General features: G+C 44.3%; 1 protein-coding gene across 1 annotated transcript in view; it reads left to right on the top strand.

Annotated features, from left to right (window-relative positions):
• Positions 1-13,156, top strand: part of LOC143298787 (uncharacterized) — an 80,286-nt gene that overhangs the window by 14,290 nt on the left and 52,840 nt on the right. The window contains exons 6-13 of the mRNA XM_076611749.1: positions 1,418-1,558; positions 2,816-2,929; positions 4,198-4,352; positions 8,051-8,156; positions 8,588-8,735; positions 10,255-10,369; positions 11,269-11,358; positions 12,484-12,624. Of these exons, the coding sequence (XP_076467864.1) occupies positions 1,418-1,558; positions 2,816-2,929; positions 4,198-4,352; positions 8,051-8,156; positions 8,588-8,735; positions 10,255-10,369; positions 11,269-11,358; positions 12,484-12,624 (1,010 nt within the window). The remainder of the gene's footprint in view (positions 1-1,417; positions 1,559-2,815; positions 2,930-4,197; positions 4,353-8,050; positions 8,157-8,587; positions 8,736-10,254; positions 10,370-11,268; positions 11,359-12,483; positions 12,625-13,156) is intronic.

Here is a 13,156-nt window from a genome sequence, read left to right as displayed (position 1 = left end):
CGTTGAACTCTGAAGGTCATGTCATGTGTATAATAGTTCTTCACGTATCGGTCAGTGAAGTAACAGTGAACGAGATGGTAAAGCGGTTCATGGTGTAACAATGAACTCCAACCACAGAGGAATCACCCTGCTGTTAGTTCCAGGGAAGAATTTCATCAGGTTTACTCCAGAACGAATGAAAGGCGCGGTCGAGCAGCAAACAGGATTCCGAAAAGGTGATCACGTGCGGACCAGACTGCCACCCTCTGTATCATCGTAGAGCAATCCCTGGAGTGAATGACGGTCATCCACGGTTCACAGTTCACCACAAACTTGTAGGTCAGGCCTGGTGTGATTCAAGAATGTCTCCTGTCTCCGTTCCTCTTCATACTTGTCATTGAACAGATTATGAAGACATCCGTTCAACACATTAAAACGGAGTCCAACTGGCACTATGGAAGCTGCTTGGTGACCTCGACTTTCCGGATGATCGTTTACTACTGTCCCACATCCCCCAGTAGATGCGGCACAGGACCACCCCATTTCTGGCGGACACCTCATAACAAATAGGCCTCAGTACACACAGGGAGAGGACATATGTCATGATGATAAAGGCAACCAGTGTTGAGTAAGTCACACCCGAAGGTAAGGCGCTGACAGGAAGCATTACCGACAAACGGATGCTTTTGTCAAAGCAAGGATTGGCAAGGCAAAGTGGACTTTACACAGCTCGAAAATATTTGGAGTTTCTGAGAGCTGTCAAAATAAAGGGCTTATCAGTTCCATCGTGAAGTCAGCGCTGCTGTATGGTGCTGAGACCTGAAGGATGACAAACGCTACCTTCACCAGTGTGCAGATATTCATCAACAGCTGTCTGAGAAGAATCTTCCACGTCCACTGGCCTGACAAGATCAGCAACATCAACCTGCGGAAAAAGACAAAACAACTGCCAGCCGAAAGCAAAACTGGAAGAAGATGGGGATGGATAGGCACATGATAATGAAGCCAGTGCCACTCATCACCAGACATTCCCTGACAGAACCTCCAAGGGAAGAGAAAGAAAGGCCGACCGGGAAACACCTGGTGCAGATACCTCCAGGCAGACACCACGGAGATGGGCCTTACCTGTAGCCAGAGAGACAAAGGCACAGGACAGGGGACTATGGGGGTCTTTTGTTGATGACCGGTTCCACTTCGAAAAGTAGTTCATGTATTGGTGAATGATAATTCAAAGCACGTGACTTGTTATCGTTCACAGTGCAACAGAAATATGCACAACATTCACAGACCAGACTGTGTGCTGTGTGCTGCTGTTGATGATATGATGTACAGGGCGTAAAGCCATCGCTCATTGTGACACAGTGCGTAATGTCAGGGATTCAGTTGTGAGTGTTGTAATGATGATGATGATGATGAAGACGGTGAAGACGATGTGCAGTGTGCAGTGCCATCGCTCACTGTGACATGGAGAAGTGCACCACCGGTTGGGACCAGACCTGTGCGCGGTGTGAGGGCGTGGTTCAGGAGGTGGCGGGTCATCGCGCCTATGTGGCCTCTTCTGACAAGAAAGTCTGCAACCGTACGTTTTACCTCTCTCCCTTTTGTTGGGTCAGGCTGTTGCCTGTTGTGTCTGCTGCTGCTGCTGTTGTTGTGACAGCGGTTTGTGGTTTGCATTGATGTTATTGATTTGATTGAAAGTCTGTTCACAATCGGTGATATTAAACTTTTTAAAGGAAAGGGCACATAATGTGCGCGCAGGAGGAGCGTGTGTGTGTGTGTGTGTGTGTGTGTGTGTGTGTGTGTGTGTGTGTGTGTGTGTAAACAGTAGCAATGTCAACAATAAAAGTGAACTGCAAAAGTCTACTTAGTCAGATCGGAGAATAGCATTTACAATGGGGAAAGTGATCGCTTACTAATAAATGCCAGTGGATTTCACAGTACCAATGCAAGAGACAAATTCTTCATACAAAGCATTGATGATGGGGCATCGAATCGTGAGAGAATACGGGCATGCTACATTTCGGTTAGCTTTTCCACGAGTTTAACCCGAGTTTGTAAACAGCTTGAAATATGTTTTAGGCAATTTGAAATTACACTTTTAGCGTAACCCTTACGTATATTTTAAAAAAAAAGAACTCACCCCGTGGCTATCGAGCATTACAATGTTTCTGATTCTCTCCTTTTTGCATCATGTGTCTTTGATAATGTCTTCCCTTCGTTCCTTTTTATTCCACAACTTGTTCTGGTCTTTAATGAGCATTGTCATTGCTACCCACAATAGACTAATGTCCGGAATGTATAATGGAATCAGCTTTCGATGTGTGCAGTTCATGTATGCGTTGCTACTTCGTTTGTTGTGGTTGTAGTCGTTGCTGCTGCTGCGTTTTTTGGTTTTGCTTGCGGTGACATAGATGGTGGTGTTAATGATGGTCTATTAATTGCTGACATGTGTTGACAAAGTATTGACAGTTACAAAGCACTCTGTGGTTATGACTGGACGTGATGGTGATTGTACAAAGACTTTCACAAGGGAGTTAATCAAGACAATGAGGAAGAAGAGGACAGGTTTTGGACACGGGGAAAAGACAAAGACTGTGAGATGGACATCGTTGACAACGACAACGACGATGACGATGATGATGATGATGGTAGTGGTGGTGAGGATGGTGGTGACGATAACGACGATGATGATGATGGTAGTGGTGATGAGGACAGTGACGATGACGACGATGATGATGATGATGGTAGTGGTGATGAGGACAGTGACGATAACGATGATGATGATGATGGTAGTGGTGGTGAGGACAGTGACGATGACGAAGGTGTGTGTCCCCAGAGGCCTGCTCATGGCGGTCGGACAGCACGAGGTGCTACCCTGGAACCTGTGCCAACGAACTGGCTTCCCAGTGTTCCTGCACCTCGGGCTTCTCTGGAAAACACTGTCAGACCAGTACGTCTGTGTTTTATCACTGTCCTTGTCCTCCATGAGATGGTGATGGTGGTGACGGTGATGGTGATGATGATGATTATGGTGATGATGACGGTGATGGTGGTGGTGATGATGATGGTGATGGTGGTGACGGTGATGGTGATGGTGGTGGTAGTGATGATAATGGTGATGATGATGTCGATGGTGATGATGATGGTTGTGGTGTGGTGGTGGTAATGATGATGGTGGTGGTGATGATGATGATGATGATGATGATGACAGTACTGGTGATAATGGATGGTGGTGGTGGTGATTGTCGTAGTGATGACGATGATGATGATGGTGGTGATGGTGTCGACGTTGGTGATGGTGGTGGTGGTTGTGGGGGTGGTAGTGATGATGACTATGATGATGATGATGATGATTGTGATGCCTATGATGATGATGAGTGTTCCATTTCCTCAGACTTTTCGCTCTGCAGTTATCACTAGTCAACCTGTTGAAATGCAGGCTGTGTGCCCCTGCACTCTGCTTTTCACTGATCGTGTTGGTGCTGGTGGCCAAGATGATGACAGTGGTAACGAAAACGTCAGAACGGATGACTAGAGTCCTCACTGACTGACAAGTAATGGGCACTTGCATCTCCGCTGACAGTCGTTCAATGGCCAACGGTTCTAGTCATATGATGGGCACTTCCGCTTCTTCGTGACGCGTGAAATGGGTACGTCCATCCCCACAATTACTGTCGTGCAATGGGCACTTGTCATGGACATGTATACCCTGCATGACTGTTATGAATTAGGAAAAAGGGAGGCTGTCACAGTGATGTGTGTTTTCATTGTGTTTTGTTCATTCTCCTTTTTCCTTCCGTTAACAACTTGCTTCATCTCTTTAGTCCCATTTCAGGGCGAGGGCTGGATGTAAATAAAGGCATGTTCCTCGTTAATGTACAACCTTCATCAATAAAGAGTTCGACTTAACCCTTTCACCGCCAAGCTCGCATTTATGCACAGGCGTGGTAGAGGACCCATGTCACTTAAAGGTGACCATTCATTGGTCTGTTATCCATGAACCTACTACTGTTAATGTTCGGTGGTAGGATAGGCCATATTTTCTACACATCGCGGGGGGAATTCCCAGCTATTCTTAGCCACTGTCTTTTCTGTGTTTATGTCACAAGGGAATTTTGTATTCTAAATTGACTGGCGGTGAAAGGGTTAAAACGCACGTTCCTTGCTCTCAGTTACCGTGGTGACTGAAGCGTACATGACTCAGCTTGACTTTGGCAGTCACGGCCCGACCCAGTATCGAGAACAACGAGGTGAAACTGATGACTGCTGACGGCAGCACAGTCATCGCTCCGCCAGACGTCAACCAGGGACCCAGCCAGACCCAGAACGACATGTGGACCAACATCATCAGCCCTGACCAGCTCTACTACAAGGTGACAGGACTGGGCGCCCGCCAAATAAATCGATAAAGATATGATTTGATTTGATATGGATACTTATATAGCGCCTATCCTCGGTCAGAGACCAAGCTCTAAGCGCTTTACAAATTCGGGGTCATTTGCACAACAGGCTGACCTACCTGGCTAGAGCCGACTGACGGCTGCCACTGGGCGCTCATCAGTCCATTCCTGTGTCATTCGATCAGATTTCAGTCACGCACGCATGCACTCAGACAGACATAACTGTTTGTGTGTATGACCGTTTTGTTTATTTACACCGCCATGTAAGCAGCCACACTCCGCTTTGGGAGTGAGCATGTTGGGTATGGTCTTGTTTCCATACCCCACCGAACGCTGACATGGATTACAGGATCTTTAACGTGCATATTTGATCTGCGTGCGTACACACACAAAGGGGGTTCAGGCACTAGCAGGTCTGCACACATATTGACTTGGGAGATCGGATCAATCTCCATCGGAAAAAGGTGCCAATCAATCAATAAATCACTCAATCAGTCAGTCCACCAATCCATCAATCAATACATTGATTAAGTAAGAAAATGCAAAGTGATTTACGAATACAATACGGCCATTTTGATACCAACTTATTAATCAAGCAATCAGTCAACCAACCAGTCTGCCATCCAACCAATCAGTCAACCAGACAATCAGTCAGTACATTAAGTTAGTAAGTACAAAGTACTTTACGTATACAGTGCTGCCATTGTGATACCAACCAATTAATCAATCAATATTTATCATCATTTGTCGGTGTTGCAACTGCTGTAAACAACGTTGCAGACAGTCGCCATCTATCAAACGCCTACCCCCGGTTTTTTTGTTTGTTTGTTTTGTTTGTTGTTGTTGTTGTTGTTTGTTTGCTTGTTTGGTTGGTTTGGGTTTTGTTTTGTTTGGTTGTTTGTTTGTTTGTTTGTTTGGGGGGGGTTGTGTTTTTTGTTGTTGTTGTTGTTGTTGTTTTAGTTAAAAACTGTGCACAGGGTGAAATGCCTTGAAAACGCCCATCCCACACTTTGAAAAAAAAAAAAAAAAAGAAAGAAAGACAAGAAAGGCAAGGCCTTCAAGACTCACTTGTGATACACACTTCAAAGAAAAAAAATTTTAAATGACTTTTAAAATTAGTTTGTTGAAATGCGTTCTGTCTTTTTATTATAATTATATAAAGCTTCGCGTTTAAAAAAAGAACAAGATAGGCAAGGCCTTCAAGATTCACTTGTGACTGAGAGTAAAACACACAAGCTTTTTATGTATTGAGTATAATTTCAAAATGTAATGTTTAAGATCAAAAAGATCAGTTTAAAGGAAATTAAGTCCCCTAGCATTAATTACAGAATAATTTCCCTTTTTTACTATCTGCACCAAAACGTTTGCAAAATAAATAAAACTTCCATGCTTAGCAAAAGAAGTTCCTGTTTGAACAAAAAATGATAATAATGACTGCTCTTGTTGTTAGGTCAGAATATCAGATCAAAGTGCCAAGTTTAGAGAATACAAAAAATACAAATATAATAGTAAATGCAGTTTGCATATGATTAGGCTTCATTATTTATTTTTTTGTGCCCATCCCAGATGTGCAATATTGTTTTAAACAAGATGTCTGGAAAGAACTGAATTTTTCCTATTTTTATGCCTAATTTGGTGTCAACTGACAAAGTATTTGCAGAGAAAATGTCAATGTTAAAGTTTACCACGGACACAGAGACAACCGAACACCGGGTTAAAACATAGACTCACTAGTCAAAAACGAAGAAAAGGCTTCAAAGCAGATTCGAACCATGGATGTTCGGGTCGAGAATGTGTTGTTTTATCCACTGCGCTAACGCAGGTCCAGCAATGACGTTCAAAAATTAATATCTGAGCATGTTTCTTCAGCGGAATAAACCGACAACGGTAATCGAAGTGATAACGCCGTTTAAATCATGTTATTTTGGTATATCTCGGGCATTTAAAATTCTCTTTCAAGTCACAGGTAAAGGAGACGTTCCCATCGCCTCAAACACACTGCAATATGTGTATGTATATTACAGATTTGCAGAGACCCGTGTTCAATAAGCCTCTCTTTACACTCACTGAGAAACTACGACATGGTCCATTCAATTTGTATTTTCTGTTCATTCTAGATGAATCAGTATCCACTTTAAAACATTTATATGAAGTAAACACGTCGATGATTATGTAAGAAATTCTCTTAATTCGGCGGGAAAGGAGAAGTTGCCATCGCGTCAGGCTGTGCAACATGTTTTGTCAAGATCTGCACAGATCAATCTAGACAAGGCCGACCTAAACTCAGTAAAACGGTCGATTCAGTTTTCTTTTATGTTCATTCTAGTTAATTCAGTATCCACTTTAGAATATTCATACGCAGTAAACACGTTAATAATGTAGTTAGGGTCATTGTATGTGTTCTGTCCAGAATTTGTATTTCTTTGCTTTTAATTGCGAACAAGAAAAACGAGGTCATCGCGTCTTCTTTAACACACATTGCCTACATTCGGGCAGCTGCAAAGGGGTAAGAGTGTTTTCAGAATTCGGATCGAGCATCAACGAAAGAAACCGTTAGTGATTCGGAAATATTTGTATTTGTACTTCTTTTTATCACAACGATTTCTCTGTGTGAAATTCGGGTTGCTCTCCCCAGGGAGAGCGCGTCGCTACACTACAGCGCCACCCATTTTTTGTATTTTTTCCTGCGCGCGGTAGAAGTACAAATATGTCTAAATTCGGGAGTCGAACAACCTATTATTGGTATAAATGTGACGATTTGTTTTTGTACTATATTTAAGCCAAATTTGTTATCGGCAGACAACGTATTTCCAGAGAAAATGGCAATGTTAAAGTTTACCATGGACACATAGACATACATACACACACGCGCACGCGCTCGAACACTGGGTTATAACATAGACTCACTTTGTTTAAACAAGTGAGTCAAAAATTAGAGTGAACTAATGATAGTTCAGTTTGCTGTTTGTGATCTTGCTTTACAAAGCAGTGCAGATTTAGATCTACCGACAGAGAACAGAACGCTGGCATGAAATGTCGATGTGTCATTGAAAAAGCCAAGAGCATGACTTACACTATGAAGCAGTGTATTGGTCCAGTAGCAAGCGCTTTGTTCTCACTCACAGCTCAGCCAACACTGTAAGAAGAAACAAGGTAAGGAACGGGCCCCCGCAAAGGGCAAAGTACCTAATAAACGCACACATCCAACTTTAAGGTTAACTTTGAGCAATGTAGGGGTGGGCACCGAGGCAGTTTACAAGTAAATACGCATTTTCCCTGTACTGGTTGTATATCACTTACTCTTGTTAACTGACTTGGAATATAGTGTGTGTGTATGTGTGTGTGTGTGTGTGTGTGTGTGTGTGTGTGTGTGTGTGTGTGTGTTCAATCCCATTACAGGATTTACTAGCAAAAAATATGTCCCACAAAAGAAATGTTGAGCCACTAAAACACCGATAAAGGATGTACATTTTGATCAGTTTGACATGGAGGGTCCAGTCCACTCACTGTTTGGTCTTTCTGCGCATCATGGTGTTGCCTGACTATAAACATAAACATGAACTGGTCCTTTTTCTTTATTTCATTATCATATGTTGTTGTATGGATGATTTGGTTTTATCTCTTTTATTTCAAGGCAAAAATAGAAAACCGAAAACTTCTTTATGTTGAAGATGGAAGCCCAGTTCATCCCCAACGCGCCTGATTACCATGCCTTTGTCACTGATGCCAAGATCGGCATCACGGGAGGAAAGATTATTCTGGCGTCAAAAGACAGCAGTAAGTCTATTTTTCTGACGCTCTCTCTCTCTCTCTCTCTCTCTCTCCTCTGTGTGTGTGTGTGTGTGTGTGTGTGTGTGTGTGTGTGTGTGTGTGTGTGTGTGCATCACTGGTGGGAAGATTGTTCTGTCGTTAAAAGACAGCAGTAAGTCTCTCTCTCTCTCTCTCTCTCTCTCTCTCTCTCTCTCGTTCTCTCTCTGTGTCTGTGACTCTCTCTTTATTTCTCACTCTCTCTACCTGTCTCTGTCTCTCCTTTTCTTTTTCTCTTTTTTTTCTGTGGCATTTGATTTTGGCCCACCCAGCCACCCTTTCTCTTCTCTCTCTCTCTCTTTCTCCACCATGTCAGTCTGGGAAGGTGAGCTGTTCTGGATGGCAGTGTTTTTAGCGGCGTTGCTTTATTACACCCTCAACACCTGTGGCCATGCGGACAGGTGGGTGGAGTCGGGGGTCCCCACTGACCAGGTCGTGTGGAGGGGCCAGCCGGTACTCCCCGGAACGGAACATGTTCACCTGCCAGGGCACAGTGTCACGTGCTTACCTGGCCTCCAGTCTGCTGCTTCCCTTTCAGCACGGACACAGGTCACGTGGTGTGGTTTTGGTGTGGGTGTGGTGTGGTTGTGGTGTGGTGTGGTTGTGGTGTGGTGTGGTTGTGGTGTGGTGTGGTGTGGTTGTGGTGTGTTGTGGTGTGGTTTGGTTACAATGTATGGTGTGGTGTGGTGTGGTGAGGTGGGGTAGGGTGAGGTGTGTTGTGTTGTGCTGTGCTGTGTGTGCTGTTTTATGGTGTGGTGTGTCTTGGTGTGATGTGATGTGGTGTTGTGTGGTGTGGTGTGATGTGGTGCGGTTTGGTGTTGTGTAGTGTAGGTTTGGTTAAGGCGTATGGTATGGTGTGTTCATGATGTGTGGTGTACTGTACTGTGCTGTGCTGTGGTGTGCTGTTTTGGTGTGTAGTATGGTGTGGTATAGTGTGCTGTGTTATAGTGTGTAGTATGGTGTGTTATAGTGTGCTGTGTTGTGTTGTGTAGTATGGTGTGGTGTAGTGTGCTGTGTTGTGGTGTGTAGTATGGTGTAGTATAGTGTGCCGTGTTGTGGTGTGTGGTGTGGTGTAGTGTAGTGTTGTGTAGTTGTGACGTGGTGCAGTATGTAGTAGAGTGTGGTGTGACGTGGTATGGTATGGTATTGTGTGATGTGTAGTGCAGTGGTGTGTAATGTGCTGTGGTGTGGTGGTATGGTGTGGCATTGTGTGATATGGTTTGGTATGGTGTAGTGTGAATGCTCTGAAGATTAACGCGGCGAGAGGACAGGATCCGGCCCCGTCTTCCGTTGCCAAGCCCCGTAAGCAGTGAATATGAATTCACTGCTCAGATTGCCTTAAAGACTGTAGGACGTTTTATTGATTCACTTGTGTAATACTATTTTTTCACTATAATGCGTTTCCATGGAATCACTTTTTTGATTGATTGATATGGATACTTATAGAGCGCCCATCCTCGGTCGGAGACCAAGCTGTGAGCGCTTTACAAACACAGGGTCATTTGCACAACAGGCTGCCTACCAGGGTAGAACCGACTGACGGCTACCATTGGGTGCTCATCATTCGTTTCCTGTGTCATTCAATCAGATTTCAGGCACGCACGCATACACACTCAGACAGACATGTAACGTTTTACGTGTATGACCGTTTTGTTCATTTACCCCGCCACATAGGCAGCCATACTCCAATTTCGGGGGTGGGGTGTGGGGGGGGGGGTGCATGCTGGGTATGTTCTTGTTTCCATAAACCAGGGAACGATTACATGATCTTTAACGTGCGTATTTGGTCTTCTGCGTGCGTATACACACGAAAGGGGTCCAGGCACTAGCAGGTCTGCACACATGTTCACCTGGGAGATCGGAAATATCTCCACCCTTAACCCACCAGGCGCCGTCACCGAGATTCGAACCCGAGACCCTCAGATTGATAGTCCAACGCTTTAACCATTTGGCTATTGCGCCATTAATTGATTGATTGATTGATTGATGGACTGACTGACTGACTGATTTTTTCATCCGTCATTGTTCCCGTTCGTGAGTGTGAATAGATAATTGTCTTGCTGTGCAGACTGGACTTCACCTTTCAGGCTGACAACGGGGGCTTCGTCAAGGTCCAGAACAAGGAGACAGGCAGCCTGGAGACCCATTACTACACTGGCACTTCCACCAGTCACTCCTTCCAGGTACAGCAGCTGTCTGTAGACACTTTGCTGCATTGACACTTCACGCACTCCTTTCCGGTACAGCAGCTGTCTGTAGACACTTTACTACACTGACACTTCCAGCACTCCTTTCAGGTACAGCAGCTGTCTGTAGACACTTTGCTGCATTGACACTTCACGCACTCCTTTCCGGTACAGCAGCTGTCTGTAGACACTTTACTACACTGACACTTCCAACACTTCTTTCCGGTACAGCAGCTGTCTGTAGACACTTTACTACACTGACACTTCCAGCACTCCTTTCAGGTACAGCAGCTGTCTGTAGACACTTTACTACACTGACACTTCCAGCACTCCTTTCAGGTACAGCAGCTGTCTGTAGACACTTTACTACACTGACACTTCCAGCACTCCTTTCAGGTACAGCAGCTGTCTGTAGACACTTTACTACACTGACACTTCCAACACTTCTTTCCGGTACAGCAGCTGTCTGTAGACACTTTACTACACTGACACTTCCAACACTTCTTTCCGGTACAGCAGCTGTCTGTAGACACTTTACTACACTGACACTTCCAACACTTCTTTCAGGTACAGCAGCTGTCTGTAGACACTTTACTGCACTGACACTTCAAGCACTTCTTTCAGGCACAGCAGTTGTCTGCAGACCTTTTACTTCCAGTATGGTGTGTGTGTGTGTGCGTGTGTGTGTGTGTGTGTGTGTGTGTGTGTGTGTGTGCCCGTCTGTCCGTCTGTCTGTGCATGCACCTGTGCTACATGTTAGCAGTAGTAGTAGAATCATTCTTATTCTTCTTCTTAGTGGTAGTAGTAGTAGTAGTAGTAGCAGTAGCAGTAGTAGTATTGCTTTTGTTGTTGTTGTTGTTAAAATATGACAGATGCTGTGATGTTTGTTGGGACAGTTACACTTTGACACAGTCAATCCTTACCACTGTACCGACTCCGATGATTGCCAGGCCTCCATGCTGATTCTCAGTGACATCACTACATCTGTGAGTAATGGTGGCATCTCTGACTGTTTTTCTACCTGTCTGACTCTGTCTCCCTCTCTCTTTCTCTCTGTCGTTCCTCTGTTTGTCTTTCTATCTCTTTCTATCTCGCGTTGACTCACTCTTTCTCGGTCGGTCTGTCTGTCTGTCTGTCTCTCCCTCCCTCCCTCTCTCTCTCTCTTTGTGTGTGTCTTTCTCTCTCAGAGATGAATTCAAACCGAACGCTCTGTATTCAGTGTGCCTTCCACCTTGTTTTCACCTGCTTCTTTGATTGTACCTCACATTACCAGTTGTTGCTGCGTGTGTTTAAGTGTATGTCAACAAGTTCACCCTTTTTTTAAAACAATGTGAACAATGATTAATGAGTGCAGCATAGTCTGTGTAGACATAGCACATTATAACCTTTTTTTTATTCTTTTTTTTTTAAAGACTGTCTTGTCATTTGCAATGTTAAAAAAGATGAATCTTTTGTCCCTGAAGAAAAGGAAACGTGTAAATGGGAAAAAAAGAAAGAAAAAAAGATTGATTCTAAGTTTTGTACACATGATTTTATGATCTGTACATCTTCCTTCCATATTATTGTAACAAGCCCAAAATCAGTAAATGAAAAGTTGTATTTATTCCATAAATGCTATTCATTACTTTGACATAGTTATGGAATGCCGGGTATTGGTTTGATTATTTCCATGGTGTTTAGTTGATTGTGTGATTTATATACAAAATAAAACGGTGGTCAACCCAAGAAAGTCCGGATTTAAAATAAATAAAAAAATAAAATAAAATAAAATAAAAAGAACAAATTCAAACAATTGAGTCATTTCCCGCTCCTATTTTATAATTTGGTACATTTGTATGATCAGCGAACGTTATAGCCAATACCCAAATAAATATTAATCTGCGAGAGTTACTGTCATCCTCCACCCGACGTGACATAATTGAACTTAAAAAACTCAGGATGTCAGTCACCACGCTGTATTTTGGACTTCTTCCATTGGGACCACATTCTGTTATACCAGCTTGAAGCACGCATAAAGTAACGACTGCTGTTTAGATTCATGCACATCGATCCCATTGTACCCAGTTTCAGCAGGAAAGGGGTTAAAACTGACAGACCTGCTGTGTGCACAGAGCCAACAGAAGATGTCCTGGCGCGGGTGGATGGATGACGATGCCGGCATTGACCACTACAAGTACAACGTCTATCACCTGCAGTACACTGGGGGCCAGCTGACGCACAGCACCATCGCCACCACGGGTGAAGTTACACAGGTGGGTGACACACCAGTCAGTGATCACCCTGGGTACATGTCATTACACAGGTGGGTGACACACCTGTCAGTGATCACCCTGGGTACATGTTATTACACAGGTGGGTGACACACCTGTCAGTCATCACCCTGGGTACATGTCATTACACAGGTGGGTGACACCCCAGTCAGTGATCACACTGAGTACATGTCATTACACAGGTGGGTGACACACCAGTCAGTCATCACCCTGGGTACATGTCATTACACAGGTGGGTGACACACCAGTCAGTGATCACCCTGGGTACATGTCATTACACAGGTGGGTGACACACCAGTCAGTGATCACCCTGGGTACATGTAATTACACAGGTGGGTGACACACCAGTCACTGATCACCCTGGGTACATGTCATTACACAGGTGGGTGACACACCAGTCAGTGATCACCCTGGGTACATGTCATTACACAGGTGGGTGACACACCAGTCAGTGATCACCCTGGGTACATGTCATTACACAGGTGGGTGACACACCTGTCAGTGATCACCCTGG

This window comes from Babylonia areolata, chromosome 24 (assembly GCF_041734735.1).
Source record: "Babylonia areolata isolate BAREFJ2019XMU chromosome 24, ASM4173473v1, whole genome shotgun sequence".
In the NCBI taxonomy this organism is placed as follows: Eukaryota; Metazoa; Mollusca; class Gastropoda; order Neogastropoda; family Buccinidae; genus Babylonia; species Babylonia areolata.
This window is presented reverse-complemented; position numbering and strand designations above follow the sequence as displayed.